This window comes from Cydia pomonella, chromosome 2 (genome assembly GCF_033807575.1).
Source record: "Cydia pomonella isolate Wapato2018A chromosome 2, ilCydPomo1, whole genome shotgun sequence".
Taxonomy (NCBI): Eukaryota; Metazoa; Arthropoda; class Insecta; order Lepidoptera; family Tortricidae; genus Cydia; species Cydia pomonella.
In genome coordinates, this window is record NC_084704.1 from 35,885,195 (window position 1) to 35,912,131 (window position 26,937).

General features: G+C 37.7%; 1 protein-coding gene, 1 long non-coding RNA gene and 1 other non-coding gene across 9 annotated transcripts in view; 1 reads left to right on the forward strand and 2 right to left on the reverse strand.

The window, feature by feature from the left end:
• The window catches only part of LOC133515584 (CUGBP Elav-like family member 6), a 614,398-nt gene that overhangs the window by 335,386 nt on the left and 252,075 nt on the right, over nt 1-26,937 (reverse strand). For all 6 annotated transcript variants that reach the window (XR_009799042.1, XM_061848164.1, XM_061848161.1 and 3 more), the window contains one exon: nt 4,078-4,160. Coding sequence is in view for 5 of the 6 variants with exons in the window: in XM_061848164.1 (XP_061704148.1) it covers nt 4,078-4,160 (83 nt within the window). In the remaining variant the exon portion in view is untranslated. The remainder of the gene's footprint in view (nt 1-4,077; nt 4,161-26,937) is intronic.
• On the reverse strand, nt 8,891-8,962 carry Trnat-cgu (transfer RNA threonine (anticodon CGU)). Its single transcript has one exon. It is a non-coding gene; the product is annotated as a tRNA-Thr (tRNA).
• On the forward strand, nt 15,285-24,158 carry LOC133515488 (uncharacterized). Of its 2 annotated transcripts, none has more exons than XR_009799035.1 (7): nt 15,285-15,722; nt 16,705-16,912; nt 17,844-17,906; nt 19,037-19,099; nt 19,598-19,729; nt 20,053-20,240; nt 21,406-24,158. It is a non-coding gene; the product is annotated as an uncharacterized LOC133515488 (long non-coding RNA). The 2 variants fall into 2 exon arrangements; XR_009799036.1 differs by lacking the exon at nt 15,285-15,722 and adding an exon at nt 15,737-16,025.

Below are 26,937 nucleotides of genomic sequence, written 5' to 3' on the forward strand. Positions count from 1 at the left end.
TCACAGATTTCTTACGCCTAGAACCATCGTGTGATAGTGACGGGACCAACAAGGAGGCCGATTTTGACTTTAAACGGAGTTAATTCACTACTTAATTATCCTCTTCACGCACTGTTCAGAATACAAAGCAACCTCGGGTAGGAAGACAGTCTCACTTGCGACAACATTGCAAGAATCACATAGCCATATAGTGGTTGCATACCAGCTCTCATAGATTTCTTACGCCTAGAACCATCGTGTGATAGTGACAGGACCAACAAGGAGGCCAATTTTGACTTTAAACGGAGTTAATTCACTACTTAATTATCCTCTTCACGCACTGTTCAGAATACAAAGCAACCTCGGGTAGGAAGACAGTCTCACTTGCGACAACATTGCAAGAATCACATAGCCATATAGTGGTTGCATACCAGCTCTCACAGATTTCTTACGCCTAGAACCATCGTGTGATAGTGACAGGACCAACAAGGAGGCCAATTTTGACTTTAAACGGAGTTAATTCACTACTTAATTATCCTCTTCACGCACTGTTCAGAATACAAATCAACCTCGGGTAGGAAGACAGTCTCACTTGCGACAACATTGCAAAAATCACATAGCCATATAGTGGTTGTATACCAGCTCTCACAGATTTCTTACACCTAGAACCATCGTGTGATAGTGACAGGACCAACAAGGAGGCCAATTTTGACTTTAAACGGAGTTAATTCACTATTTTATTATCCTCTTCACGCACTGCTCAGAATACAAGGCAACCTCGGGTAGGAAGACAGTATCACTTGCGACAACATTGCAAGAATCACATAGCCATATAGTGGTTGCATACCAGCTTTCACAGATTTCTTACGCCTAGAACCATCGTGTGATAGTGACGGGACCAACAAGGAGGCCGATTTTGAGTTTAAACGGAGTTAATTCACTACTTAATTATCCTCTTCACGCACTGTTCAGAATACAAAGCAACCTCGGGTAGGAAGACAGTCTCACTTGCGACAACATTGCAAGAATCACATAGCCATATAGTGGTTGCATACCAGCTCTCACAGATTTCTTACGCCTAGAACCATCGTGTGATAGTGACAGGACCAACAAGGAGGCCAATTTTGACTTTAAACGGAGTTAATTCACTACTTAATTATCCTCTTCACGCACTGTTCAGAATACAAAGCAACCTCGGGTAGGAAGACAGTCTCACTTGCGACAACATTGCAAGAATCACATAGCCATATAGTGGTTGCATACCAGCTCTCACAGATTTCTTACGCCTAGAACCATCGTGTGATAGTGACAGGACCAACAAGGAGGCCAATTTTGACTTTAAACGGAGTTAATTCACTACTTAATTATCCTCTTCACGCACTGTTCAGAATACAAATCAACCTCGGGTAGGAAGATAGTCTCACTTGCGACAACATTGCAAAAATCACATAGCCATATAGTGGTTGTATACCAGCTCTCACAGATTTCTTACACCTAGAACCATCGTGTGATAGTGACAGGACCAACAAGGAGGCCAATTTTGACTTTAAACGGAGTTAATTCACTATTTTATTATCCTCTTCACGCACTGCTCAGAATACAAGGCAACCTCGGGTAGGAAGACAGTCTCACTTGCGACAACATTGCAAGAATCACATAGCCATATAGTGGTTGCATACCAGCTCTCACAGATTTCTTACGCCTAGAACCATCGTGTGATAGTGACAGGACCAACAAGGAGGCCAATTTTGACTTTAAACGGAGTTAATTCACTACTTAATTATCCTCTTCACGCACTGTTCAGAATACAAAGCAACCTCGGGTAGGAAGACAGTCTCACTTGCGACAACATTGCAAGAATCACATAGCCATATAGTGGTTGCATACCAGCTCTCACAGATTTCTTACGCCTAGAACCATCGTGTGATAGTGACAGGACCAACAAGGAGGCCAATTTTGACTTTAAACGGAGTTAATTCACTATTTTATTGTCCTCTTCACGCACTGTCCAGAATACAAAGCAACCTCGGGTAGGAAGACAGTCTCACTTGCGACAACATTGCAAGAATCACATAGCCATATAGTGGTTGCATACCAGCTCTCACAGATTTCTTACGCCTCGAACTACCGTGTGATACTTGTGATAGTGACAGGACCAACAAGGAGGCCGATTTTGACTGTAGGTATACTGAGTTATTTGCAATTTATTTATCGTTTTCTCGTACTATTCATAATATAAAGCAAAATTTTTTAAATGTTTGGATTTTGTCATGAAAGCACACTTGCGTACGCACGCACCTTGACATGACTTACAATAAGCACCTTTTACTTTTACCTTTGATCGATATCAACTTCTCCGCATTCTAACAAGATGCTACTAGATATTGGGACAGTTTTGCACATATCTATGTTAACGGCACCAATCGTGGGACATTTAAGAGAAAATTTGGAGTATTTTTTATATTTCACCGACATCTGTAAATTTTTTTTTAAAAGTTGAATGTCCAATTCGTCCTTTATGTTTTGTATGTATTTAAAGAAAGCTACTGCAATTGGTTTCAATATTATTAACCAATTAAAACTATGTTTTTTTTGCACCAGTCATGGGCTGTATGACGCCATTAATTTTCAAACTAAATAAATATCAATGAAAAATTAAACTTAACTCTTTGGCTCTTGTTTATGGTAAAATATTGCCAGCGATTAAAAACTGACGGTAAATACTTGTTTTACAGGATATGACTATACCATCCCATTACTGCTGCCTGTTCCAGCATAGGAGTATTTACAGTTTTATCATAGTTTTAAATTGTAAATTGTGAATTTGATATTGAATGCGTAGTCTATGTAAAGAGATTCAACGTTGAGTCTATAACGGCAGAACAATGCTGCCACAATGTTTACTTTTCATCTTGGGCGTATGGTAATTATAGAATGCTATGTCGTATTCCTACTTCATTATAGGTTCAATATCTGTTGCCTGAGTAAACAAATATGAATCCTTCTTCCTCGCGTTGTCCCGGCATTTTGCCACGGCTCATAGGAGCCTGGGGTCCGCTTGACAACTAATCCCAAGATTTGGCGTAGGCACTAGTTTTTACGAAAGCGACTGCCATCTGACCTTCCAACCCAGAGGATAAACTAGGCCTTGTTGGGATTAGTCCGGTTTCCTCACGATGTTTTCCTTCACCGAAAAGCGACTGGTAAATATCAAATGATATTTCGTACATGAGTTCCGAAAAACTCATTGGTACGAGCCGGGGTTTGAACCCGCGACCTCCGGATTGCAAGTCGCACGCTCTTACCGCTAGGCCACCAGCGCACGAGTAAACAAATATGAATGAAATTAATATATTCCAGAGAGTTATTTCCATATTGATTTAAAACTAATTATATTACATAATAAAATAAAAAATATAAATAAAATGAAATATGAAACTGTGGATTTGTGGCTAGGCTTCAAAATATAACGAGAATAATAATTTCGATGGTTTGTATATTTTGTATAAATGTCTAGACCGCGACCGACAACGCCCCTGCAACTCTGATCTTGCGGGTGTCCATGCGCGACGGTATAGTCGTTAGGTTTGTAGCTGGCCGGCAACGGCTTATCCTTTGTCTATTGTTAACTAAAACCACGCGTGCCATACCTGCAAAAAAGGGTCGTATAATTGTAATTGGCATCTGAGCGCGGGCTAGTCTAACGCTGAAAAAACCAGTGTAGGTGCGCTCTCGAGGACACATTTTAGACTGGTTCGGTAGCGTTCGACTCGCTGGCACTCCAGTAACCATATAGGGTCCACACAAGAAATCGCAAATTATTTTTGCATTTGTTCATTTTGAATCTTAATTCAATTACCATAGGAGTTGTAATTAAATAACCGGTTAAAGTGACCCGGCCCTTTTTTGCAGGTAGTGGCACGCGCGGTTTTAGTTCACAATAGACAAAGGATACGCCATTGGGGGCCAGCTACAAATCTAACTACTATAACTGCTTAAGATTAGGCGATTCGTCTGTTCGTTTGCTTCCTATATGATATAAAAAAACGAAAGTAAACGATAGTAATGTAAGAGTCATATAGTGATGATATAACTCACCCCTGGTAGCGTCCGTTTTTCATGTAGCGCTGACTGCGCGCTCGACGCGCTTTCCGGGTTGAAGTAAGTCAGGAAGGCGCACCCTGTGAAAGAAAACGATATTTGAATATGGTCGATAAAAAAACAATAAATTAAATGAATATATCTTTAAAATACAGGCCGAGCTTCAATGAGACTCATGCCGAGTCGACCGAGCGACGACCCATCATTTTTTTTATGTGAAATATACATTCTATTAAAAACAACCATCTACTACATTATTATATTATTTTATTTGTATTATAACTCCTGGAAAAAAAAGGAAAAAGCCAGGATGACTATGGAACCTACACATCCATCTTCTTCTTCTTTGCCATGTCCCGTTATTTGGGGTCGGCCGAAGGCGCCAGGTTTTTCTGTCCTGGGTTGTCTGCGTGTTGATCTGCGCCCGCTCCATGTCTTTCCACCACGTGGTAAGCGGCCTCCCTTTGCCGTTCTTTTTCTTTGGGATGGCCAAGGCCTTTTTGACTGCATACTCTTCGTCACGTCTCATCACATACCCGAACCATCTCATCCATAATTTTTCATATGAAATTAAAAGAGCAATCAGGTTTTAAATTGTTACAGTTCAGGTACGAATCGAAATGGAATTTATCTTTCCGCTTATTATAATGAACGTAAACCTATGCAATCCTGAAATAAAGTGTAAAAGCAGATAATAATATATCATCCGACCATACCGTCGCAGCATCCAATTTAAATAACAATACAAAAAATGTATATTAATTGATCGCGGAATGGTTCCCAAAGGGATTACAGGAGCGACATTCGGTTAATAACAATCTGTTATTGGTTTGATATTACTCTACATGCATTACGCTCACACTGAATTGGTTCCGTCGCTCAAGGGGAGGTTGAAGATGCTATGGTTATCTGGCTGATTACTTTGCCTATATTTCTATTACATATATAGTTGCTTTATATTTTTCTACTTCTTTTCAATTTTTAGTGTATTTTCCCCATTCCTTTTTGTGTAGGTAATACATGTTTAGGTTTTCTATTATATATATATATATATATATTAGTAAGTATTGCGAAGACATAAATAAGGTCCACCAATGATCAGAAAAGAGTGTTTCTGTTCGTTCGTTTGTTCAGTCAATGCACAATGTTTTATGTGGGTGTATTCAATCTATTTTTATTGCCTATTTTATTGAATATTCAAATCTCTTTGGGTCAATCGGCTTTCGGAATAACAATTGTGGTTGAATGTATTGGTTTTCAAATATTTTCAAATGTGTTTCTATTCAATAATGGTTTGAAATGGGTGATAGGGAAAATGTTCAATCGTTTTAAATAGTTTTATAAATAGTAAGCGGACGCCTAAGTATACGGACTAGAAGATAATAGAAGTACACAATAAAATTATTGAATTTGTTTTGAGAGGTAAAAGGTCAGGTCCGAAGTACCGGAACATAAGTCTCGAAATTTTTTAATTCAAAAAACATCCGAAAATGTCATGGTTTTCAAGTATTCAAGGTCAGAAACCAAAATTTAAAAAAGTCAACATTACCATGCAAAAAAAAACAGACGACAAGTAAAGGGGAATTCCGGTACCCTCGTGACGTCTGGCAATTGCCAAGTTTGGCAATTGATAAAATGATTGACGGAATTAACGTCATACTCGCGGCAGTAATTCCGCGGCTCACTTTGTTCAAAAAGTTGGTTCCAGAAAACCAAAAGTTGTGGGTTCAAGTCAGTTCGTCATTATTTTTATTTTTTTTGGAATATTCCATATTTCTAGCCTAGAAATGCTAACATAGCAGAGCTTTCGTAAGAAAAGTGTCTGTTTAATATAAAGAACTAACTTATGGCAGTGTTTAAGAAATATGACTTGGCAGCATCGAACGGACAGGAAACGTATAGGCGCAGGAAATGAACCCGTTAGAGCAATCCAAGATGGCTGCCGGAAGCTGTGGAGCGATTTATTCCTGTTGCAGTCCGGTTACAAAGGTAATGGATATGCTTCTTTTGTACACAACTTTGGGATACTTAGGTTATTTTGTTTGGTTTGCCGTTTTAAAACTGTTTAAGTTGTAATTTTAAACTTATTTCCTCTTAGACCACTGTTTATAATGTAGGGCACATTTATATGCTCCATCAATTAATTTTTTTTTATTCTTAATATAGCAAAGATTATCCAAAAAATTACGGTTTTTACCAATGAGCCTGCAGCTCATGCTTCTTTTAACCGGTAATACCACCGGTTTACGTCGGGCAGTTCGTATTGTTGGTGACCCCGAACTCACAGTCGGTTTGGAACCTCTCAGTCTTCGGAGAGACGTTGGCCCTCCGTGCCTATTCTACCGTCTGTACAATGGGGAATGTTCTGAAGAACTTTTTGAATTGGTGCCACCGTCGCGTTTTTATCACCGCACTTCCCGCCAAAGAAACAAAGTTCATCCTCACTTTCTCGACACGTGGCAAACCAAGAACAAGCGGGCATCTCGCTCGTTTTTGCCCTGAACGTGCAAGTTGTGGAATGAGCTACCTTCTAAGGTATTTCCCTTGCGCTATGACATGGGGTTCTTCAAGAAGCAGGTATTTAGGGTTCTCAAAGGTTGGCAACGCATAAGTGGCTTCTCCGATGTTGCTTATGTCCATGGGCGGCGATGATTGCTTCCCATCAGGCGGCTCGTTTACTCGTTTGCGGCCTATTACATAAAAAAATACCGGATTGAAACCGGCGTGTTTAGCAGTCGCGGCTGACGCCATTTACTGGGCCATCCGGTTATGGTAGCTACCGTCCTGATTTGTGACGTTTTCAATTAAAAGGTACCACTTTGTCGGTTGTCAATGTCCATAAGGCTGATTTAAAAATTGAAGCTTTATGGAAATAGCGCCTTATTGACCACTAACAATAAGAACCCTTTTGGTTGAAAATGGCACATTTATTTTCTTCTAAGCTTTAGTTCCTTTATGAGTTCCTTTTTACAGTTTCAAATTTATATGTTTCAACGTTTTCGTTATGAAATACATCCTTCATCTTTCAACGTATATTCTGTATCTGTAGTGTATTTAACTAAGAATTACTTAAAACAAACCGGCTCACGTATACTAAACACGTAGTCATTACTCCTACGCAATTTAGCTACCAACTCGCGCAAAGAGATCCTGAGCGCGCAAATAAGTAGCATTGCTACATTTGCTACTCAAAATTAGCTACTGCCTCTAATTTACGCGGTGGTCGAATTTACATCGCTTCCCCACCCTCCTATCTAACGTCCCTTCCATTTGAATTTGAACGTTATCTGTTGCTGGTTTAGGTTTGTTTCCTGTTGCAAATAAATTGAGATAGGAGATTGTGACAGTGAGTTAACGATTTGCATCGGCTAGCCTCCTAATTAGCAGTTACCCGGCTTTTATTTCCGACCGACCGTTATCTAAGCCCCTGTAATCGGCCACTGCCACGCCTATGCAGGCTTTAGATTTAAAACAACGTATTTCAACTAGAATTTTAAAAGAGCTACGTCATTTTAAAATTGTGGGAAACTTTGCAGCTAGTGGTCTAAAATGACTAAAGTTTAGACAAAGCGAGAGGGACTTAAAGCGTTTTGAAATAGTAGCGAAACATACTGCAATGTTGCGTTGAAATTAAACAAAATTTAAAGTTCTTTTAACAAGCGGTCAGCCTCAAACAATGTACAATTAAAACTGGTTTTAAAACTAATGTTTTGGTCTAACTCCTTTCATTGGTTATTGTCATGCCTGTGTAATAAAGTTGCAGATGAAATACCGATACAAGGATCTAGACTTCGCGTTCATAAAATTGGATTTCCACTAGCTTTACTAATCTCAGACTACCACGCACATTGTTCACAACTTTTAAAGAATTAGAATGTGGCGACCAGTCTGGCCTAGTGGGTGCCCTGCCTATGAAGCCGATGGTCCTGGATTCGAATCCCGCTAAAGGCATTTATTTGTATGATGAGCACAGATATTTGTTCCTGAGTCATGGATGTCCTGCAGTACATTGACTAGCGCTGCACTGGTCGTTTATTAGTGTAGGTTTTAAGGTTCTGACGGAAGATCAGCGCTGTGGTCTCCGCAGCATGTACGCGCCTATTCTTTACCACAACACATGACCCTCTACTAATATCTCTACTAATCTAAAAATAAGACACGTTATACAATGTTATTGATATTAGTGTCAAATTGTATGATACTTTTTCTTTGTCTCTTGTCAATTTTCTTTTCCTTTTGTTATTTGTTTGTGTCACAAAGCGTGTAAGTTGTGGTTGAATAAAGATTTTATCTATCTATCTAAATTGACTAAGTTCCACGATAAACCAAGAAGCCTTGTGTTGTGGGTACTCATACATAGAACGATATATGTATTTAATATACAAATACTTAAATACATAGAAAACACCCATGACTCAGAAACAAATATCCATGCTCATCACACAAATAAATGGCCTTACCAGGATCCTTTATAAAATATATTCATGGTTATTCGATGATAACAAGTTTTTCTTTTATATCTTTAGTTGATTCAGGATTGGTTAGTTATAAATCTTGTAAATGTTTCGGAAGGCTGTTTAGTATTCTTGGAAGCAAGCAATAGTTGGTTCTCATACCGTACACATATTTTACTGTTGGTAATATAAATCGATGTGAGTTAGGTAAACCTCTTAACCTAATGTTACGATTTTTTCCTTTAGATCGGATACATCTTCGTTAAGCATTGTTAACTTGACTAAGTTTTGTAGGGGAAGCACATTAAAAAATTGATATCATACACTTCTGAATAAAAAGTGACTAAATCCACCAGCGCCCGAGGCGGGAAACGAACCCGCGTCTTTAGCTTACGCGGCTAACGTCCTGACCACTAGATCACCCGGCCACGGCGGTATCTGTCCCAAATTCTTGCTTAATATTAATTTTATTACGTAAACACAAAAATAAGTGTCTTTGTTAGAATGAATTTCATAGTTCAAAACACCACTCCCCACTCAATAACCACTGACTACAACACGACGTGCAAACAAAATTAATAACCCTCACAACATTCATCCACCCACAAATATCAAACTCCAACCTACCTCTCTGAAAGCAATTCTTTGTGAGCCTAATTAAAACGGTGATAATGCAATTCGCCCGCAGCTGAGACAGCTGAATAAAATCTACTGAATGCGATTTCAACGTTATTTTTGAGATAATATTTGTTCGCTAGTTAAAAAGACGAGTCATGCAATAAGATTTTTTACTGACGCATACGTTATCGTTAATACAATATATCTAATTTAATATTAAACATAAGAATATTGCAATAAGTATGCAATAAGTAGGCTTGTGTTGTGGGTACTCAGACAACGGTATATGTAATATACAAATACTTAATAAATAGAAAACACCCATGACTCAGGAACAAATATCTGTGCTCATCACACAAATGCCCTTATCGGAATTCGAACCCCGGACCATCGGCTTCATAGGAAGGGTCAATACCCACTAGGCCAGACCGGTGTAATTACATCGATCGGTGTAATACACGTAACTTTATCGATTTAACATTTGTTATGATTTTGTACTGCTCTGACGGCTTTAACGATCGTTTTAGTGATTAGCGTATCTCACACACGACTTTCACTTTTTTTTTTTCTCAGGGAATTGGGCTGAATGAATGCAACACGCGATCGACAGCCCGCCTGCTTCCGGCCGGGCGTCCCTACACTACATCTACATCTTCACTTAATTTAACGATCGTCTTGGTGATTAGCGCATCTCACATATGACTTTCACTTAATTTAACGATCGTCTTGGTGATTAGCGCATCTCACACACAACTTTCACTTAATTTAACGATCGTCTTGGTTATTAGCGCATCTGACACACGACTTTCACTTAATTTCACATGTACCAACCAGCGTGAGTGATCTTCGATCTTCTTCTTTAATTTAAGAGCAGAGCTCTTGTCGGGGCAGCTTGATGTAGTAGTCTCCACCTTAGTCGATCCGAAGCCAGCCCTTTAGTGTCCTAGCGATCTTCAATGTCATATCAAAATAAGATCAAAACCGTAACAAGTTGTTAAATCTAAATTGAGCTCCGGGACAGTGTTATATTTTTGAAAGATTTCCAAAATCCGACCATACCGTCCATCCGTGCGGTTCCAGAATTTTCCGTCCATAGGCTACGGTGACTGCTTACCAGCAGGCGAGCCGTTTGCTTGATTGCCACCTACGTGGTATAAAAAAAAGGCGGACGAAATTTTGTTCAATACACGATTGAAGACGCAAAGTCAACACCAAAGAAAAACCATAAAAAACGCTCAAAAATAGCCAAACACGGTAAGATAAACGCCTTAATAACAGTCATGTAGATACAGATATTTGGCATATCCCGTGCTTGTAATTCTATAAATCTAGTAATATCATTGAAACTCCAAAAGCTTCAGCTTAGATTTGATAAGGTTAGTCAGACTTTCAACTCATTCAAACTTAACGATAATAAGCACCTAAAAACGATCCAGCTGAAACTGCAGTTGAACTGCAACTCCAAGTTTTATGACGCAGCCGACAGACGGATTGAACCAACTATTATATCTCCTGACATTCACTTGGAACTAATTTCGCGCACGGGAGTAAACCTGAAAGGGAATTTTCTCATCCACATGAAAACGGCATAAGTGAGCGAGAGCATCGCCTAATAACACTCTTATCTAAAACGTATTAAGGTTAGTTTTGAATTAAACTAGTCAGGAAATTCAAGTTGTTTAAAACGCAAGGCTGCATCTTTTCAACGGCGGCAGGAAGGAAACTTTCTTCCAGTGAAGAGCCGACTTAGCGATTTTTTCTCATTAATGATTCTAGATATTTTAAACGGTTTTGTTTTGAATTGAACTTTTAGCAGCTGGAAGTTAGTAGTTAAAATTAATTATCGGGTTGTTAATTTTTAAAAGTATTCTTAGATTTCCCTTGTTATACATTTTTTAAGAGGATCATTTCAGGGCGATGCCGATGTTTTAGATATAATTATGAATAATAAAGATTATCTTGGAGACCGAATCAAACGTACATTTTGATGTCATTGTGTTGTCAGTCGTACATGCATTTCAGTCATAAGTACTTGTCCAGACATGTATCGTAAGGTCGGGGTACTTTAGCCCTTCAATGTTGTCCACCAATGAAAACCTATTTTATTGAATTGGTAAGTTTAAAACGACATTATGTGATCAATTTGTTTTTATGTAAGCGTTTAGTGTCATTTTTGTTAATTCATCAATTCAATAAATTGGCTTTTCTAGGCAAGTGAGACGTACGGGTGAATGATAACCAACAGACATCAATTTGAAGTCAAAATGGAACTTTGAATTGGCTTTCTGGTGAGTCAATAGTATATTCAATACACGTCTTGTTATATCGATAACAGAGAAATGTCTCAATATATTTATTTATAAAAATACAATTACAATAATTCAAATTATACAAATAAACTACGATTAACTTAACTAAAACTACTATAAAACTAAAAATATAAATTTAAAATTGCATCGAGAGGCATGGTGGCGAGGATGCTGGCAGCATTTCCTCGTCGGATCGCTATGCTCAAGCGTTGGGCGAGGAAGCTGTCAGCTCTCTTATCCCCGGTCCCATCCGCCAGCCGTTTCGCCAATTGCCGGTATAGGCCCTGTGCTGCGGGGCCCCACGGATCAAGAGTCTCGACTCCAAATGCAACAAAGTTGTAGTTGGTGTCGAGACTCCCGTATTTGCCGCGCCGGCTCTGTGTGTAGTACCGTGGAGTTGGGAATATTATATTAAATAATATATTCGCAATAAGTCAGTGAAAATCCCCGCCTCTAGACTGCTGACGTCGTTTTTGATATTTTTTTCCACAAGTGCACTGCAACGCATAATTATTGTAATAACAAGTACTTCATACCCATTTTCACACTAAGCCGCTATTACGGCTGCAACTACATTGTATCGCGTCGCGTTAGCGTCTAATTATGGTCAATAGAAGTTGAAAACAACCGTAAAAAGCTTTTAAACCAAATAAAGTGAATTTTTAACGGCAAAGTTTTATCGTGCCAGAGAAGCGTTAACTTACACTTTAAGTGGCTGTATTACGTGACTTTTAAGTATGGCTGTACACAAACATTATGTATGCTCTTTGAAATGAAAATCTCATAACAGTATTGCGTGGAGGTTAGTCATATTGAAATAATCGTTTTGAATTTCCAGAATTTTATTCGCTTTTAGGGTGTTTGCATGTTCTATGGTCTTTATTAATGTTTCTATTTTTGTGTTTTATAGACATTTTTATTTAATCACACATTTGTATGCAAATAGTATAACTAATCACAATCCTGAATGTTTTAATTATTTCATTATTGTTTTTTATTCATTTTTTTTTTACAAACCGTGTACAGTCAGCATCAATAGTAGTGGATTAAACGACGTGCCAAAAGTATCTGCCTCCCTGGAATACTTTTCCAACTAAGTAGAGATAAGTCTGTAGGTACAGTTCATGTTCAAAACTATCTAATACAGTTTAATTATTTTACATTGAGATACATATCTTACAGACAGACATATTAGAACACGATACCGAATATGCCCTTAAACGGATCCCACTATTTTTGTTACAGCCTGTATGATGTTTATAATGACACTCCCTCACGTTTTTCTATTCATATCCATACAAAGCTAGCTTAGACGGACATTATATTTGTATGTCCACTTTAACCTACTCGTAAATTCATTTCCGTCTAAAACTAAACAATTTAGGAAACACCTCCAAGTCAACAAAGGCAATCTCGTTTCTCGAACCGCGATCACGTAGCACGAGCTTTGTTTGGAGCTGTGGTCAGTGAAATATAATCCACAATCTGTGGCCTGATCGGGCGGGACCGTATTTTTAAATGTTTATTATACTGCAACTTACCCGGTCTGTGGCACAGTGAATGAGTGAAAAGCAGTATGGTGATGCGGGAGTACACACGCTATTGAGTGAAAAATAATCCATATGTGACCTGATCGGGCGGGACCGTATTTTTAAATGTTTATTATACTGCAACTTACCCGGCTTATGGCACAGTGGATGAGTGAAAAGCAGTATGGTGATGCGGGAGTACATACGCTATTGAGTGAAAAATAATCCATATGTGGCCTGATCGGACGGGACCGTATTTTTAAATGTTTATTATACTGCAACTTACCTGGTCTGTGGTACAGTGGTTGTGTGTAAAGCAGTAGTTGAGGTGACGCGGGAGTAAAAGCGCTATTAATGGTATTAGGATTGATTAAACATAATCCACAATCTGTCGCCTGATTGGGCGCGACGGTATTTTTAAATGTTTATTATACTGCAGCTTACCCGGTTTGTGGCACAGTGATTAAGTGGAATGTAGTAGTTAAGGTGACGTGGGAGTAAAAGCGCTATCAGCAGGCTATTACCTTTAGGTTTCGCTCCTTCTAAGATTACATTTTTTTTTGTAGAAACCTTGGATTGCTTTTTGGCGTTAAGTTATTCTTGGATTCTTTGGTGGTGAAACTAAACTATCAGAGATGACAGCGCACGCTGTAACTAAATGTTCACTCTCGTAAGTCCGAATATGTAACCGATAGCCGTCACCCAGGTAGCAAACTGACGTCAGTGACGCACAATTGACGTCATTTATAGGTCATAACAAGGTCAGTACTATATTCGTCGAGAGTAGACGTTTCACTGACGTCTATTTAAGGTCATTATTAGGACGTACCATTTTGGACACAAAATTGACGTTTCACTGACGTCTATTTGGGGTCACTATCAGGACGTACTTTCTTTGTCACAAAATTGACGTTTCACTGACGTCTATATGGGGTCACTATCAGGACGTACCTTTTTAGTCACAAATTTGACGTTTTACTGACGTCTATTTGGGGTCACTATCAGGACGTACCTTTTTAGTCACAAATTTGACGTTTTACTGACGTCTATTTGGGGACACTATCAGGACGTACTTTCTTTGTCACAAAATTGACGTTTCACGTACGTCTATTTGGGGTCACTATCAGGACGTACTTTCTTTGACACAAAATTGACGTTCCACTGACGTCTATTTGGGGTCACTATCGGGACGTACCTTTTTAGTCACAAAATTGACGTTTTACTGACGTCTATTTGGGGTCGCTATCAGGACGTACTTTCTTTGTCACAAAAATTACGCTTCACAGACGTCTATTTGGGATCACTATCAGGACGTACCTTTTTAGTCACAAATTTGACGTTTTACTGACGTCTATTTGGGTTCACTAATACGACGTAAGTACTTTCTTTGTCTCAAAATTGACGTTTTATGACGTTTATTTGGGGTCACTATCAGGACATACCAGCTTAGTCACAAAATTGACGCTTCACTGACGTCTATTTGGGGTCACTATAAGGACGTACCTTTTTAGTCACAAAATTGCCGTTCGACTGACGTCTGTATGGGGTCACTATCAGGACGTACCTTCTTAAGTCATTAAATTGACGTGTCACTGACGTATAATTGGGGTTGTAATTGGGGAATCTTCTGTAAAAACAAGAGACGTGGCAACACTGCCGTGTTGAAACAGCGATTGCAGCGCCGCTACGCCCCGCCGCAGCGGCGTCACAACAACGTTATTAATTTTCGAACAACGAGTCAAAGACGTGCAGGCCTACCGCGAAAAACGAAATTCGCAAATTGAGGGGATCTTTCTCTTTTACTCTCACTAAGACGTCATTAGAGTGACAGAAAAATGCCCGCAATTGACGAACGTCGATTTTCGCGGTTATTGCCCTGTTTCACTAAACGTGATTCTTAATATTAGCGTAGTAACTTCTTATAGAAATTTACATCTATTTGGGGTCTCTGTTAGTAGGACGTACCATTTTAGTCACAAAATTGACGTTCTATTGACGTCTATTTGGGGTTACTATCAAGACGTATGTAACCGACAAAATAACGCGTTTCGTTTCTTGATATCAATTTGTCAATCTTGTATTATAAAATATTTATAAAGTAAAAAAAAACATTTCCGTTTGTTTCGGTAACTCTAAAGTTGTTATACAGTATTTTTTTATAGATTTTATAATTAATAACACCAAAACAAGCTTAAAAATGTTATTTTTAGAAACATCAGAAGTTGGAACGGAACGAAATTCTGACATTTTGATTGAAGTGTCATGTGTCATGTATCGTTTCCCTCCTTTCCGTTTGCCCGGTCTGTTGTGTTGTATCGCGTCCGTGGGTGCTGTGCAGGGGGTTGTCGTTAAGATTCAAGATGGCGAAGACGTCTCTAGAATATTTTTTTGTGTTTTGCTCATTTATGTTGTTCAAAGTGTAGTATTGATAGCTTATTATGCAGTGAACTATCGTGGAAGTGTACAGTTAATGAAAAACTAATCTTGAAACGCGCTTAACCATGTTTTAATCAACATCCGGCAATTCATCGTGGCTTTTAGTAAAGTCCAGCTATCTCTTTACTAAAAGATTATATGATCTGTGCTAAAAGCAACTACCGAACAACGTCATGATCTACGAGCACACTTAAAACTTACAACGAAACTTGACATTGGCAAAATCATCATAGATTTGATGGAAGCCATATTTTAAAAGAAGAAGAAGGGTGCTGTGCAATTCGAGACTCTTAAAGGTATATTTTAGTTTTATCACATGATAAACACATACTCAGTGATGAGTACATACTCAGTGATACAATTCAGTGATCAAGACGGCGCGCGGCGGATCAATATCCATTGTAAAGAATCAGTGGATTACGCCAAGGCGTCGGGAGATATTTTGGCCACCCGTCAAGGGATCTAAAGCTTTTGAAAAGGTGTCGGCGGATACCAAAACACCGGATTAGAAATGGAAACAATACGCCATCCAAAAAGTTTTTTGTGAGACTGGTATTACGTATATATTTATTTTAAGAACCACGTGGATTTTGCTATTGGTAAGTCACGTACTTAGAGGTATGGTATCTGGATGCAATATTTCTTGATTTAGGCCGGCGCCCCACTGCAGCGCACGCTATGTACACGACCCACGTTCCTATACAAAATTTCGTGGGCTTGCCCACGGTTTGTATTAAAACGTGGGCCGTGGATGTAGCGTGCGCAGCAGTGGGGCGCCGGCCTTACCGAGAGCTTACTAATGTTGGTGGAAGTTTCAGTTTTCTGTGATAGTTCAGTTTTTCGAAGATAAAATATGTAGAGTCATTGCGTTAATTTCCGTACAGATTATCAATTAATGTAATTGATTTTTAATTTTCTATTTGCGAAATATCATTTTATATAAATAGATTGATATATTGTTTTGACATTAATGATTGCAATAGGTACGTACAAATTTGTGCAGCAAAGTATGTTTATATTCAAATTTCGTCAAGTGGACGAAAACTAGTGCCAGTGCACATTTTCATAAACCTATTGCTGAGACAAGTAGCAGCATTTTTGGGGTAATTTTACCTTGCATTGTGTCTGTATTAACATAACTTCTGTAGTGTCCAGGTAAATGGATAATTGACTGTGCTACCAATAACCTTGTTTTAATTGACTGAGGGAGGCATTATGTTGTGTTCATTTATTATTTTTGCATGTTGTGTGTATTTTTTATTTTATTTGCATGTAAAGGCGATATAGATAAAGCCAAAAGAAAACTGAAACTGGTCGAGGAGACATCAGACTTACAGACTGAAGCAGAAGAAGAACCAAATTTTAAGCGGAAAAGAAATAACAGATATGTATATTTCCACAAGCGATGAAGATGACGGTCACATAACGCCACCACCAATTAAGTAAAAATTCTTTAACAAAACTGCTGCTGCTGCTTACTATAGAGGTAAGTTGAGGTTATAGCCAACGGGCCATTATTATTTATGAATTAAGTCCCGCCACATTGAACAATTATGATGCTGTAGATACTTGTTGCATGTGTCAGAATAGTAAGAGTAGCATTTTTTTCTAAGGTTCATATTGTATTCAGTTTAGCAACTTCATAGGTGTGCAAAGTGTCAGGATTTAACTTCATAACCGCCATTTTATGTTGCTGCTTTCTCATAATCAAACAACAGCCAGTTTATTTAATGTATTTTTGTCCCATGGTTCTCATGCAAATATAATATATGATATATCAGGTGCTTCCTATAACATTAGAAAATAATTAAACCATATTATTGTAACTCCTCAAACTGATCAACATTAGTTCAGCAACTTTAAAAAATTATGAAATCTTCAGATTTTCTCTTTTTCATACAAATTAAATATTATTTTCAATGTATCTGTTATCACAGTTCTAAGTATGGGGAACCCCCAAAGTTTATTGTTTTTTTTTTCTATTTTTGTGTAAACATCTTAATGCGGTTCATAGAATACATCTACTTATCAAGTTTGAACAGTATAGCTCTTATAGTTTCGGAAAAAAGTGGCTGTGACATAATCGGACAGACAGACGGACATGATGAATCTATAAGGGTTCCGTTTTTTGCCATTTGGCTATGGAACCCTAAAAATGAAATTTTTGACAAAAACTTATTTTGGTCAATATATATAGCTAGCTGCTTACTCTGTTATATCCATTAAGTGTTTCTTTTAGTCAAATTTATCTTTTTGTTAGAACATTGTTTTGGCATGGAGAGACAGATGGAAGGTTTTTCCTTTTCTGGTATGGACCCCTTAAAATCAAGAGTGAATAGATCTATTTTACCTAGTTTTTATATCGAAGTATGACATTCCAAAGAAATCTCAAAAATAATATGTTATGGTTTGTACAGATACCCGTCAGGCTCATCCAAACATTACCCGAGATTCCCGGGAAGTTCCTTCATCACCAGAAAGTAAGTAAATCATAATTAATACATACCTAATAGAATATTATTCTTACCAGTAAGCCCAGCACATGATTGGCGCGAGAGTATGTCGCCGCTAGATAGACTACCCATCTTATTCTAACTGTATTAATTACAAAGGGACGGGTAGTTTATTTCGCGGCGACATCACACATGATTAATTTTTTAGGGTGTCGTACCAAAAAGGTACAAAAGGAACCCTTATGGTGCAACTCTGTCCGTCCGTCCGTCCGTCTGTCTGTCTGTTTGTCACATCGCTATCGGTTTGGAATATTATAGTCATCAACAATGCTAACCCAAACACATTGAAAGTGTTATTTTTCTATTTTATTTTTATTAAATATGAAAAATGCCCCATATGAAGAGAGGACAAAATTTCAAATTACTAGGTCTAGTGGGGTATCGTTTCAAAGATCTTAAATGTACATTTCAAAACAATTTTTGATTAATTTTTTCATAGTGAAAAATAATCATTAATGAAGGGAAATGCAAACAAATTGTCACCTGAGCCGAAGGCGAGGGTGGCAAACACGCGGGATGGAATGTCCTACGTTTCCTACCGTGGTGCGCATACTATTTTTCTGCTCGACGGAGGCGGAAAGCGGCAACTTCGTTTAGCGCAGCGGGAGCAAAGTTGACGCTTTCCGCCCAGAGGGCAGAAAAAATCTTGAAAACTTTTTTGTGACTATCAAAAAACCTTTCGAAATTTAATTTGCAATTTAACCTCCGTTGCTGGTGTTAATTATACTTGAAATTCGTATGAGATTACACAAAAAACACCTTTTTTTCAAATAAAACAAAAAAAAATTGAAATTGGTTCGAATGATAAAGACAACATAATGTACACAGGTCCCGCAAATTATTTAGCCAATTTGCCGATAGATGACGCTGTACACAATTATACTTAGTATACTTCTGGTCATTAAAGTCTTTTGTATTTTTACATGAGATAATTGAAAGTTTGTACGGAACCCTCGGTGCGCGAGTTAAACGAACTCTCACTTCACCGGTTTTTTTTTTACTCTGGACTGGGCAAGTTGGTCTAAGCGTGCATTGTATTATTAATACTCATAGAAAATAAATATAATACATATTATGTTAATGTTTTTTGCCAACAGAAACCCTCTCATTGCTGAATGTAGTTGACGGGCTTCCTGTCTTGACAAACAGTGTCCTGCAAGGTAAGATATCAATGTTTAACCATCTGCGGTGGTTTGATTTTCATGTTCATGTATGTGTAATATGTGTGTGGTGTTCATTCCTATGTTCATTTCTACAGGGTAAACAGCTATAGCTGGTTTGATATTGCATGCCGTTGTATGGGAACCTTGCACTTTGTGACTATGCGCTGAAACTTGGCATCGTTGATTCTTAGCTGGTTCAAAAGTCTGCCCTGTCTGTCTACTTGGGGTTGCACGAAGGTCAATAACAACTGGGAACCTACATGGATGGACTTGCCTGTTGCTGCAGAAGCATGTGCCTCCCGGTCTGGATCTATATACCAGCTAAGAATCGACTGTAGGTACCAAGTTTTAGCGCATAGTCACAAAGAGCAGGGTTTTTGTGCACTAGCAAACCAGCTACTAGGACGATTTTTAGAAATGACGTATATTCATCTTTATTTATTGATAGGTAGGTACCGGAAAATTTTTGTATTGTTAATATTTTTGACTTGTCAGATTTAACAGAAGACGGCGAGGGGCGGCTAACTCCGGTTTCACGCATACGTACTCCTTGGTCGCGAAAAGAACAACCACCGAATCTTGGCAGCGACGTGCCAGCAACGCCATCGTGCGGTCAAGGATTAAAAGGTAGGTAAAGGTACAAGTTGAAACACAACTACGCGTCGCTGATCTCGACTTCATGTCGCCGCGTCACTGACTGGTTTCTATGTATTTCTATGAAATAGCATTCGAACGCGGCTACACGAAGCCAGCGACATGAAGTCGAGCTCAGCGACGCGTATAATGATGTATACCCATCATTGGCGTCAAAAAGGTTAAGACACGCTTGTTGTTCACGGCTGGTAAAACGTTAATACTTTGCCGCTATATTATTTATACATACATACATTCGGTATCTTACCTGCGACCCATCACTAATACATTATTACATTAACATAATTGTCTTTCAGGTTTGCATGATACAGTGGTGTCACTACTGGCCCACATAAAGGCCCAGAATGATATAATCATCTCGATTTTGCGAGAAAAACATACAAGATTGGATTTAAAACCAGAGTTAAAATTTCCCATCAAAACTTAGGAGGAGTTGGAAATTGTGGAAAAATTATTAACGTCACAAGAAAACCATGCTAACGTGGTAAGTTTTAAGTTTGTCAATGCGATAGTATCATTGAAACTACAAGCGTACCGGATAGGTATAATAAACGGCATAGCCTCGTAACGTCGTAAGTAGCCGGGTCCACACAGAGCGAGCATACGCGCGAGGATATTGCCTCGTGCTTATGGTCGCTGTGTGGACCCGGCTAGTCCCGTGTTTTTAGGAAGCAGTAGTCATTACTGCCGAATCTACTATTTATGAAGTACAAACTAGTACGTTTTTTGATTTAATACCAAAGTTTTAATACCGATGTGTTTCTTAGCGAGTGCCAGGATGACAGGACCATATATTTATAACGAATGTTACTCCAAGTTTTAGTACCTTTTTAGGGTTCCTTACCATAAAAGTACTAAAGGAACCCTTATGGTGCCACTCTGTCTGTCTGTCCGTCTGTCACATTGATAAATATCTCGAGCTATTTAAGCTATCGATTTGAAATTTGGAATAGTCATGAACAACGCTAACCCAGACAGCTTTTTTTATTCAATATGAAAAATGCCCCATATGAAGTGGGAGCAAAATTTCAAAGTCTAGTTACTAGGTCAAGTGGGGTATCGTTTGAAAGAGCTCAAATTATATATTTAAAGAAAAAGGTTTTTCATAGGTAGTAAAAAAATGATTTATGAAGGAAAAATACCTTTATCCCTCCTTATCTCCGAAGTTTACTAATGAAAATCCATGATTTTTTTACATAACACTAATATTATCATAAATATTACAGGAAAAATATAATCGCTTCACACATGATTAGAACCCTAGGGGTAGGGATGGTTGTAACAGATTAAATTTTTTTATTTTATTCGGTCGATCTTCTCAAAATCTGTCTCAAATTTCAGTTAATGTTCAAAGCAGTTGTGTACAGTCAGCGTCAAAAGTAGCGGACGAAATAACGCGCCAAAAGTATCTGATATTCCGGATAACTTTTCCAAATAAAGATAAATTTGTAAAATTTGCATTCAAAAGTATATATATCTTTTACAGTCTTAGTTGTTCTATATTAAAGACATCACTTTTTGTTAAGTTGTTACAAAATGGTAGATACTTATGAAGCGTTATTTGATCCGCTACTTTTGATGCTGACTGTACAGTTGTGGGTTTCATCAAAACGTAAAAGGTATGATTCAAACATTTTTTTTTTTTACAGATAGCTTAAAAAGTGCCACAACAACAGAAAAATATTAAAGACAGTATAAAAGTTTGGCTCAAGCACGCACCGGAGAGAACAAAAAAAGCGCTTGATAACAGTGTACATCAGAATGGCATACAATAAAAATAAAAAAGTTTTGGTAGGTGACCGTCAAATGTTTCGAAGAGTTAGGAAAGAATAACAAAAAATGTTATTGGATATTCAGCAGACTGCTGCATTCAGAAATATACCATCACCATCATCAACTAATTTAGCATTGTCACCAGAAAGTACATTCGCTGCTACAGTTACATGTTGTAGCAGTATCCCGGAACACAGAGCCAATTCCGAAAGTAGTATCGCCGAAAATATTTCTACATCTTTAGAACAGAATTCTGCAGACTTTGTTTCAAAATCTGATAATTCCAAAGATTTACCATCTCAATTAAGACATTGGGCTACTGTAGAATACAAAATTCCACACAATGCTCTTAACAGTCTGTTGAAAATTCTTAATCCTATTTGTCCCGACCTACCTGGAGATAGTAGAACCCTTTTAAATACACCAATGAATATATCAAGTATCTCTTTGGAGTCTGGAGAATTAGTGCACATTGGTCTCATGAATCAAATTCAGGAACAATTATATTATTAGTTATACAGTGTAACCAAATTTAAAAATAAAGAAATATTGTTGTCGTTTAACCCATCCAGGGTTGCCGCTTTTCAAAAGTTCCAATACACAATTATGGCCTATACTAGGGTTAATCAAAAACTTTCATAATGCACAACCATTTATTGTAATATCTCTTTTCTGTGGAAATTCTAAACCTTCGCCCTTGACTCTGTTTTTGGACCCATTTGTTGATGAACTATCTAAATTACTTAATGATGGAATCGATTTCGAAGGGATTTGTTATGTAGTCAAAGTACATAGTTTTGTGTGTGACGCTCCTGCTAGAGCTTTCATTAAATGTACTAAAACACATGGTGGATATTCATCTTGTAATAAATGTGTAGACCCGGGTGAATATATTCAGGGTCGAGTAATTTATAACAGCGCGTCTGCTACTAGGAGAACTGACATACAGTTTCGTTTGCAGTCTGATGAAGACCATCACCTCGGTGAGTCTCCACTTGTTGCCCTTCCTATAGATTTAGTAGCATCGTTTCCCGTCGATTAAATTACATGCACGCCGTATGTTTAGGAGTCATGAGGAAACTTAAATGTTTGGGTCGGCGGTGATTTAAATGTTCGCTTAAGTAGTCGTTTAGTGAAAATAATTTCGGAAAAGTTGTTGAACTGTGCCAGTTATATACCTGTAGAGTTTAACAGGCGACCGCGAAGTTTGAGCGAGTTGGCTCGCTGGAAAGCTACAGAATTTAGGATGTTTTTGTTATATACGGGACCCGTAGCTCTAAAAAATATTCTTCCGGTCTCACTGTATGAAATTTTTTTGTTGTTTCATTGTGCTATAACAATTCTCATTTCTCCTAAACATATTAACCAAAGAGGTACAGATTTAGCGCACGAATTGTTATTAATGTTCATAAAACATTCCATAACTGTTTATGGCCGTACATTTATAGTTTATAATGTTCATATATTATGTCATTTATGCGATGATGTTAGTTTATTTGGCGCTTTGGACAATTACTCCGGATTTCCGTTCGAAAATTATTTGGGCATGTTAAAACATTTGGTAAGGTCGCCTAACAAACTATTACTACAAATTGTTAAAAGATTAAAAGAAATGAAGCCATCATTGCCTCCAAAATATGAAGTAGAGTTACCAGCTGCTTTTTATTGCAATAGTTTAGGACCAACGCCTATTGATAACAATGTTTAATAATAATAATGTTGTTTAACGGTTTTACACTGTATGTTAAAACCGTTCGTGTAGGTGATTGCTTTTGTTATACAAATGGTAAAATAGTTTAAATACACAATATTCTTTGTTGTAAAATCTATTAAAAGCAATGTTTCTTCATTTATGGAAAAGTCTCTGAACTCAGTTCTGATTACAAAATTTTACCTCTGTGTGACATTATTTTATAATGTGTTGTTATTCCCCAAGATATTAATGGGAATTGTTTTATTTGTTTTCCTATGCTCCATGCATATTGTGATTGATTGATGCTACGAGTAGCCAACAACTTACATGGTATTGTGTGTGACACTCCTGTAAAGCTTTAATTTTATTACTCTGCGTGAATTGATATTTGTAAAGTATCTGAACTGGGTTCTGAATTTCTGATTACAACATTTTACCTCTGTGTGACATTATTTCAAAATGTGTAATTCCCCAAGAGACTAATGGGAATTGTTTTATTTGTTCTCTTCTTCTTTTAAAATATGGCTTCCATCAAATGTATGATGATTTTGCCAATGTCAAGTTTCGTTGTAAGTTTTAAGTGTGCTCGTAGAGCATGACGTTGTTCGGTAGTTGCTTTTAGTAAAGAGATAGCTGGACTTTACTAAAAGCCACGATGGATTGCCGGGTGTTGATTAAAATACATGGTTAAACGCGTTTCAAGATTAGTTTTTCATTAAGTGCACACTTCCACGATAGTTCACTGCATAATAAGCTATCAATACTACACTTTGAACAACATAAATGAGCAAAACTCAAAAAAATATTCTCGAGACGTCTTCGCCATCTTGAATCTCAACGACAACCATTTGTTCTCTTATGCTCCATGCATATTGTGATTGATTGATGCTATGAGTAGCCCAGGCAAATTAAATAAATCTGGTTAAATAATATTTATATTTGGGGTTTTTTATTTTTCTTGCCCCCGTTGAGCATCGCGTCGCATGCAATTGACAAATAGTCGTCATTGGGAAGTAATGGTTGCTTAATGATAATGAGTTAAGTTAATAAATTGGCAAAATATTTCGTATGTGCAATCTATCAATCGAATCTTCAATAAACGAATGATAACTGGCTTAAATTGAAGTCCCATTGACGTCTATTGTATTTGCCAATTGAACGTCATTTTGTCGTTAATAGGACTTCTTTTGAAGACGTCGTAGTATCTTGCATACATCACAGCAGGGTAATAACGTAATACTGCGTACGTACGTTAGAACGATCCGAATGACATTCATTGTGTAGAAAAATTACATTTGGATCGCCTCAACGTACATACGAAATTTTACGTAATTGCCCTACAGGAAACGTCTATATTACGTTACTAAAAGACGTCCTACTAACGACGTTAAAAGACGTCCATATTACGTTACTATTGAACGTCCTACCAACGACGTTGGAAGACGTCTAAATTACGTTACTAAAAGACGTCCTACTAACGACGTTAAAAGACGTCCATATTACGTTACTATTGAACGTCCTACCAACGACGTTGGAAGACGTCTATATTACGTTACTAAAAGACGTCCTACTAACGACGTTAAAAGACGTCCATATTACGTTACTATTGAACGTCCTACCAACGACGTTGGAAGACGTCTATATTACGTTACTAAAAGACGTCCTACTAACGACGTTAAAAGACGTCCATATTACGTTACTATTGAACGTCCTACCAACGACGTTGGAAGACGTCCATATTACGTTACTATTGGACGTCCTACCAACGACGTTGGTAGACGTCCACATTACGTTACTATTAGACGTCCAATACGACGTCGTTAGAGACGTCGTGAGGCTATGACATATGTTCGTCATTTCGAACGTCTGTACGACGAAAGTAGCGACGTCATTAACGTCTGAAATGACCGTGAATGGACGTCGTGATGACGAAAATTTGCTACCTGGGCAGCCGGGCGACATGCAAATAATTAATGCGAAGTACATCGCAAATCCCAAAAATATTCCAAATTTCTTCTTAAATCTCATGATTTTTGTGATTGCTGCTGGTGATTTTTGTATTTATACATATTTCTGTAATTTGTGTCAAAGAACGTGACGACGAACTTTATTTATTTCCGTTGTTAGTTTATTAGCAGATGTAATTTTACACCTCACGCCACGTAATTTTTCATAGATTTTGTTCAATCAATTTTCCAGTTTAGACGATTATAACGGCACTTGAATGATTAAAAACTAAGTTGACATACTGTTAGTAAACGCTATACTGTGTTTGGCAACGGTGGGCTAACCAAGTTTTTCAGCTTTCCTCGGACGCAGACACACGTTGCTGCCAACAAGAGCTCTAAACACTCAAGACCAAATGAACTGGAACATGCTAGAAAACTTACCGCGTTGTACAAATTACCTAAACTAGTAGTTTGCTCCGAACTAAGAACTCACGATTTGCCAAAAACCACACATATACAGCGATTGTTGCACCTACTTAGTCGGCAATGGATCGGGAACTGCATGTGATTTATTTCAAAATCTGTAGAGCCCTTAACTAAAATAGAAATATTTGTATTCGCAAGAAATGTGGTTCATAAATTAGGTGGTAACATCACATCTTGCGGACAGTGTAGGCATGCAAATTTTACTTATACGATTAGGGGCCTTTAATTTACATATATACCAAATTTCAAGACTGTTCAAGAGATTTCGAGGTTTGTTCTATCGATTGTGCTATTTTTAATGTGTTTCTTATGCATGCTTACAATATTTTGGTAAAAGTAAAAGTTACAAAAAATGCTAGAAGATGGTGTTTAAACTGACGAATATCATATTTGATTTGTTCCAAATATTATAAATAATAATGAATAAATAAATAAATATTATAGGACATTATTACACAAATTGACTAAGTCCCACAGTAAGCTCAATAAGGCTTGTGTTGAGGGTACTTAGACAACGATATATATAATATATAAATATTAATAAATACTTAAATACATAGAAAACACCCATGACTCAGGAACAAATATCCATGCTCATCACACGAACAAATGCCCTTACCAGGATTTGAACCCGGGACCATTAGCTTCGTAGGCAGGGTCACTACCCACTAGGCCAAACCGGTCGTCAAATATTTGGGTACCTGACATGAAAAAAGTTGCTTTGGTATCACTAGGAAACAGGGTGATTTCAATAATTACTACACAACTAAACGTGCCACCCGTATGCCGTAATAGCCTCCCAGCCAACATCAAAAAAAGGCCTGAATACCGTCTTTATAGTAAAATTGCGGGCACTATTATCCTTAAATTAAGAACAGTAGCCGTTTCCAGGTTTGTTGCCGCGGGGCGGTTAGTTTAAGTTTCCGGTTTCAGGCAGATTTGCAACCCTTTTTCTGCCACTTTTTTCCTGGCGGCTTTCTTTTGCTAGCGTTTTAGGTAGATGCGTGGTAAATCTACCTATCACAAAACAAATTCTTGAATAATTGTTTGGTTGTTTACAATAACTAATTGGATTTTTGTTTCATATTTCATCTCGAAATAACTATCTACATGTTTCTGCGCGATTCCCAACGAACGACTGATAGAGAGTCAGTAATAAAGTTAAAATAAATGATTAATAAATAAAACAAATGTAATTTCTAACATGATTCTTATCCACATTCTTGCTAACAGAATAAGTGTTAACAAGAATGTGTCAGTCATTGACATACTTATATATC